This window comes from Falco biarmicus, chromosome 2 (assembly GCF_023638135.1).
Source record: "Falco biarmicus isolate bFalBia1 chromosome 2, bFalBia1.pri, whole genome shotgun sequence".
Lineage (NCBI taxonomy): Eukaryota > Metazoa > Chordata > Aves > Falconiformes > Falconidae > Falco > Falco biarmicus.
This window is the reverse complement of record NC_079289.1, coordinates 102,526,605-102,534,015: the sequence shown is the minus strand read 5'-3', so window position 1 is coordinate 102,534,015 and position 7,411 is coordinate 102,526,605. Positions and strand designations below refer to the sequence as shown.

General features: G+C 38.8%; 1 protein-coding gene across 1 annotated transcript in view; it reads right to left on the bottom strand.

The window, feature by feature from the left end:
• Window positions 1-368: 368 nt before the first annotated feature.
• Window positions 369-7,411, bottom strand: part of ADAMTS5 (ADAM metallopeptidase with thrombospondin type 1 motif 5) — a 46,821-nt gene continuing 39,778 nt past the window's right edge. The window contains exon 8 of the mRNA XM_056327674.1: window positions 369-7,401. Coding sequence (XP_056183649.1) covers window positions 6,828-7,401 — 574 coding nt within the window. The 3' untranslated portion in view covers window positions 369-6,827. The remainder of the gene's footprint in view (window positions 7,402-7,411) is intronic.

Genomic DNA, 7,411 nt, shown 5'->3' with positions numbered 1-7,411 from the left:
TGAATATCTAATCCACTAATTCTGCAGGATGTTGCTTTTGGACAGATCCCCTGGATTTCATGGGGACTTTGGGGAGGCTCAGATCTCAGTACGTACAGTCTTTCTGAACTGCAACAAACAGGAGCTTTGTCCAAGGCTCTGGAAGGGCACCGAATGCCACTTCCTACGCTTCCCTGTTCAGTTTCATGACTTACAAATCCACTTTGACAGAACTCCACTCCACCACAACTGAAGTACAGTGTTTACATATAGAAAGAATATTTATGTTTTAATGCAGGGATCAGCTCAATCTCTTTATGCTTGTCTGTCTCTAGTGGGGCACAAATGGCACACAGTAGCACACAAACATACCATATAGAACACAAATGTTGGACCTATGATACAGTTTATATTTATTACTTTTACTGAAATCACAGAATCAAATGTTTTAAGATTACAACTGGTAAATTATACATAAGTAATAGTTTACAAAACAAAATATTGGCCTTCAATGTGTCACAGTACAGTGTAGACCTTGTACAATTCCGTTTAAATGAATTTATATTTTGCATAACATATTATTTATGATGTAAACTGGCTGACATAGTAGTGCTCTAAAAATGTTAAGTCTCTTTGATTAGACACATACTGGGATGAAAAAAAATTTTGTGACACATCTTGTGTTTTCAAAGGGTACTGGTATTTCAGCCAAGTTATCTGTAATGCACAAAGTGACACTTCCCAGAATATGCTGACACCAATAGCATGTATAAAGAGGCACATGAAATAAACTAAGCAAAACCAAACATTGTGCTTTCCTTTTAGTCTTCCCTACAATACCTCTCTTGTTTTATCTTATCTGATGTTAGGCCGATGACCTGGCAACCGAAATTAAATGGATTTACTGCTATACAGGAGTATACACTTTCTGCAATTTACTTGAATTCAGTATATTATTTCCTGTATCTGATGGGATTTTAACAGTGCATATATGCATATATTCTTGACCGTCAGTATGTTTCATACGATAAACTATCTGAAAATTTCACAGTTCATATGATAAATTGTGTAAACCAGTTCCTAAAAATTAAGACAAATTATGCTGTCACTTAAAGTGGTCTAAGTCTGAAGCAGCTCCTGCAAAGCCAAAAGACGTAATGAAGTTACTCTGATTTCACACAGGTGTAACTAAACCCGGTGTAAATATTTTGCCCTGTGAGTGGGAGTAATGAAGACCCAAGTACCTGTTTGTGTATGTATGTACATGTATGTGTTTATATATTAACAAGTATACACATGCACACACAAAAAATACGCATTTTCATTTAGCCATAGTTAAGTTCTACATGTGCCCATGTGTGTGTTACAACACTGACTGTGCAAGGCTGATGTATGTGGAAATTATCTTAGTGTCCTTATAGCGACTCTGAGCCTCTACAGACAACTTGCAGGGCAAATGACATTGTGAGTTTAGTTTTCGAACTGCAACTCTGCAGTGTGAAGAGCAGCGGAACATTATCACGGTGTTTGGTACAGTGTGCCTGGAGAGAAGTGCTTATACCCACTCACCTGGAAGACTAAGAGTATGTTTGGGGCATTTCAAATTTTGTATGTTATCACTGAAAACTTGGACTTGTAATAACATCTTCTAAACCCCAGAGCTACATGTTGTGGTGCCAGCTGAGGACCTAGTAATTTCTCTTGTGTTAAGAGTTATTACCAGTCCACATGATAAACCAGACACACCTGCATTTGCAACATTATTTGATGCAAGAATGTTGAACTGATACAAGCTACTATCAGTGTACCCACAGCAAAAAACCCTCTTGAAAATGTTACAAATGACAAGTATGAATGCAATAATGCACTCCGGCAACTCTATAAAAACTAATCACTCAATTAAAAGAAGGAACACACCCCTCCAAACAAGCAACTTTCTTTAAAAAAATCACGGTCCTTGCTCAGAAAATTGAATTTTGGCTCTTGGCATAGGCTCCATCTTCCTCAGTGTCGAGGAATAGCAGGGCATTCATTAGCACAAGGAGAAACACTCACCTAAACATATTGCTGAAACCCCACAATTATTAATGTTCATCCTTACGAGTCCTATTTAAAACCTGTCCTACCAATTTCAAAGTCACGGCTTATCGTCATTCCCTGGCATTTTGGAGTGGGTCTTAAGTGAGGAAGTGTCACCCGCTGGCCGTCACAAATTCATCTAAAGCCTTGTGGCTGCTCTGGGTCTCCAGTAGTGCTGGGCTGCAGCAGCCACTGGGCAGAGAGGCTAAGCTGGAATTTAACTTGTGTGAATGCGGGCACTGATAAGCAAGGTAACTTTCACCAGTTTGAAATAGATTATCTGTGGTCTGTATTACTGCCCTTACTGTGAAGTTGCTACAGAAGTAATTTGTATTGCTAAATAACCGACTGTAGAAAAGCTGTAGGTTTGTCTATATTGCAGTTTTTTCCTTACGCTGGACACAATACAAGTTCCCTTGAGTTCAGCAGCAGTTGGACTGGATGGAAAGTGGAAGCAAACAGATATTGTTATGTTCAAGGAAACACTGGGAATGCTTTACAGGCTTTTTTGCATCTACCTTTGCTCGATGTGGTGCAAAGAGGTAGAATACAATGAAGTCAAACATTGCAAAGCCTTCCAAATAAGGCTTTTGATTTTTTATAGCTATATATACATATCTATAAATGCATATAAATGGCGGAAAGACTGAAAAAGCAGCTTTCTTAATGGTCCAGTCTTCATAAACCAAATCATACATTGTTTCAGATACATTTTTAAAGAGGCACATGAGTTTCTCTACGCTGTTTTCACTTAAACGTAAGAAGCTGCATAAGAGAAGACTCACGTGCTGTCCTGACAACTCAGAGAAACTTCATTCACATACAGAGGATGCCCATTGACTAAAAGCCTGAACTTGCTCCCACTGAAGTAAAGGGTAAGACTCCTGCCAGCTTTGGTGGTAAATCATTGAGGCATGCAGCATGAATTGCATGTGCCTATGCAAGGCAAGCCTGTAGCCTGGCTTTTTTAGGAGCTGGTATGGGGTTATTATTTTGGTCCACAGACCTTTATGACTTGCTGGTTGAGAGATTTTCAAAGTGAAGTGTAACAAGGAGCTTTGAGCATGAGGTGTCACAAAATCAAAAATCTATAACTTCTGTAAGAAAAAGATGGTAGCAGAAAAAGAATATAAATCTATACAGTGTGCACACGTGTATACACATATACTCCTGTTTCATGCAGAAAGCTTTCTAAATAAAAACATACAAAAAATAACCAGTGCCATACATTATGTAAACTCACAAGGCGTACTTTCAACACAAATCTGAAGCATAAATTAAAAGAGCAAGAAAGAGAAAGACAGAGACGACAGCAAAACATTTTAAATATAGAATTTGCACAATTGGTACTTTTGTTAAATAAGAATAAATAAATTCATTACATCTGTTCACATACCAGTTGTAAAAACAATAAATTATTTTATTTTTTTTCAGTGCTGTGTTGCTTTTTATTTTTTTACAGTTGTGATTAATCCACAAGATTATTCCCTCTCCCCCTTGTGATAAAACTGTTTCCACAGGAGGGCAGCTAATTTAATTTCCTGTATACAGTCAAACCAAAGATGATGTAGGATTTTTCCTAACGAGAACGTCTTATTTGAAAAACAGGTGCTCTAAAAACCACCAATGCTTAGGGGTCCAACTCCACCTAATGGCACTGGAGATGTGCCCCAAAAAGTCAGCAGTGAATTTAACACTGAGGATAGTTTCTTTCTACGCAAAGAGTAATACTCCATGTTTCTATCCCCTACACGCGTTTTATGAATTCTGTTTGGCAACACTTGGTAGTAATGTAAACAATGACGTAACAGTGTGAGTGACAAGGAATTCAGTTGAGAACAGAAGTTGAAAGGACAAAGCCACATACCCTGCACCGATTTTTCGTTCATCAGTTACATGAGACAGCTATGACTGACAAAAGCAAAGGCTGGAATTGGAAACTGATTAGAAAGAACAGTTAAAAAGCAAGTGTTAACTCGAGCAGGCTGACCTAGTTTAACTTACACTTTTAGGGTTGCTTCCTCGGTCTATCCCCTTTGCCCTCTCACCACGTAAAGGCAACTACTTTTTGCTCATGTTAATTTGCTTCATTACTATGCTGGTGAAAAGAGAAAAGTCACTATAGTGGTTTGATCTCATTTACTTGTCATAAATAAACTCTTCCTATAAAAAAGATACTCTTGATCTAAGGAAGCTGGAAGCTTTAAATTTATACCCGCGTACGATATTACTCTTCTGGAGCCTGAATAGCATCCAAAAGCTTTAACCATCCTGTTGAATATATAATAAATTATTACTATGATGCAAAGACAAATACTTGCATATTCTCCCTCTATTATAATAAAACACAGGAAAAGCAAATGCCGCTTAACGCAGCAGCTGTATGCCGAGACAAATGTAAGTCTATGCTGAGACACATTAAGTCTCCTTAATTTTCCTCTCACGATGGTTTCTACTTGTTATGAAATGTTTTGAGAGGTTCTAGAACATCTGTAATACATACATAAGAGTAAAAATTAGATTACTTGAAAGGCAAATAAGACACTTCAAAGTGATCTTATGTTAATAGGTAGAGAAGGCATAAATCTTAACTTTCCAGACTCTGCAAATATTCAGAGCCTTGATCTCAGTTCTTAGCGTGGGATCAGAGATTAAGTGGGGAATTTTCCTAAAGATCCACAGTTTTGCATAGGACTACTCCTAAAAAGAAGGCCACACCATTTTTGAAAACTGATGATGACTAGTAACATTCATTGGTAATTCATTTTGCCAGAGGAGGCAGCCCTGCCCCTATTACTGTTTATTTAGAACAGGGTACAAAAATAGATACTTCCCCAGGTTTCATACTTGTAGATACAGCAATGCTGGGCTGTTTCGAAATCATCACATGCTTTCTAAGAGTTCATACAAACATGCCACAGTTGCAAAAACATGTTTGTGTCAGCCTGGAGCAAGACCTGCCCTTGCTACACATGCCAACAAGTTTTCTCTACTGATTCCATGACTGGGATTTTCAGAACAGCCTGGGGTATTTCAGAGCTTGAGTACCACTGACTTACAGCTGTGAGGCTTGTCTGAAAATCCTCCTGCAGTCTCCTCTCTCGTGTGTGGATGAATGAAATAATAAAAGACAGATGGGATACTATTTTCGTTAGTGTATTATAACCATTTCTTTTGGTACCTGTTATCCTCGGGCTTAATTCAAAGCCTGCTGATATAAAAGGAAGCAATTTTATCAGGGTTGCTATCAGGCCTCCAGCTGTTACCTGCATATGGTGAAATGCCCATCCTTGGTCACAGAACTTCTACCAAACCATACTGGGATTTAGAAGTTGCTGCCAATGAAAACTATTATGAGCTACTGCCTGTACTGTGGAAACAGTCTTATTGATATTGGGCAAGTCCTCCACATCCTGATGTGGTTCGACTTCCTAGTGACCCCTCTTCCTCCCAAATATGGTAGATATACAAAACATGAATGCCTTTTATAGCTCTAAAAAAACCCCAAACACACACAAAACAATCAAAAAAGACAAATAGATACAAACTTTTGCTGGTAAGATGAATACCAGAGTTAGACATGATGGACAAAACAGTGATAAAATATTAACTGCTTGCTGTGTTTTTTTGACCTTTATAGCCTCTTCAGAAGATGTAGGTACATTACACATTGTTAGATTCAAGGTGGAAGCCATAGAGAAAACAACAGAGAAAGCAGTTGAACACAGCCTCAGAATATCTGAGTTAGAAGACACTTGATTATCTTACCTGTAATTTTTGGTTCTCTAACTAGTTTCTACAAAATACAGTATGCCTTTATTTTATGGAAAGAAGCAGCTAGCAGCTCTTGCTCATTGACAAGGATCCCAAGCTGTGACACAGCTGGAACTAGTGGAAGGTTCACAAGCAAAGTGTACACAAATTCCTCCCAGAAGCCAAATCCTCCTTCTGTGTGTGCCTGACATATAAATGGTGAGGAGTCGCTGATGGTGCTGGTATTTGAGCAATGTACATGTGGGAATCCCTGGTCAGCAAGCTGCTGCAGTGCTCCTTCTGAGAACTTATTGGTGGAAACACAGTATTCATCACAGAATAATGATCTGCTGTCAGGAAATTCCTAGCATGAAAATGTGTTTCCTTTTGTCAAAACCAAAAGGTATTATTTTTTAAAACCAGCAGCAAGCTCTTCATTTTCCAGTAAAACATCTGCAGCCCTTTCTGAAGAATGGAACAAGTCCACAAGGGCTGCAGATATACTTTGGTCAATCACTTTGCTGATGTAGTTTGTCTTTTGATTTTTTTAATAGAACCAAGTGATATAAAGTGACATACCAAATGAAAGATATTTACAAAACAGTATAAAATAAGCTACTGTGGTATCATGGGTACATGTGACATTTTCTAAGGACATACTGTATTAGAGGTAGGTGAAAAAGGGGAGATGATTCTGTAACCTTCAAATAATCCAGGATCCTCCATTCACTAGTTTTTCTTCTTTTGCATTATTTTATTTTATATTTTTGCAGACACAGAGGGCTTATAACAACTTTAATGCTTCTTTTTTTTTTTTTTGACATATTTAGATCACCCTACTATTATTCAAAGCAGTGCACATCTTCATTTGGTCCAAATAGGCAGATTCTGCCCATAATTTGAGACTGTATGTAAGTACATTGAAGCCTTTGCTTCTCTCTGTCTGGGCAGACCTAATACCAGTATGTCAACAATGGCTTAATCAAACCTCTTTTAAAGAAGATCAGAACCACAGGTTAACACTTTTTCAACAAGCACTGTTTAAATGCTGATGGTCTCTGAGAGAGAAGACATCCCTTAGCTAATTTTCCATGCCCGTCTTTGCACTGGACAGTCCTGGTGTGCCATCCCGTGTCGCACGTTCGAGAACAAGAAAGCCACGGCCCTGTAACCCAGCGTGGTTGCATGAGCTGTGGAGTTACTTTGCTGCTGCTGCTGCCACTGCTGGTGACAGAATTAGTCATTTGCCCTTGCTTCTTTGGCACAAAGAAACTATAGCGGACATCCACTGGCTGAGTTGGATCAGTTGCAAGTATCTGCACAATAAGAATCTCTTTTGTGGCAGAGTGTCCCATTGCGTGCAAGAAATCATCTTTGTGACTCCAGCCGCTGTAGTTCATGACAGTCCCGTTGATGTCAATGATTGTTTCTGAAGTGGAGATCATATATTTTCCATTGACAAGGTACTCACCGTTTTTCTTTTTGAGGGCCAGGTAGGCAGTGAACCTGCTCTGGTCCTTAGTCTTGAACTGCCGAACTTTGATGTGAGTTGCCCCTTCCGGGATTTTCACTACATCTGTGTAGCCCTTGCTGAACGAAG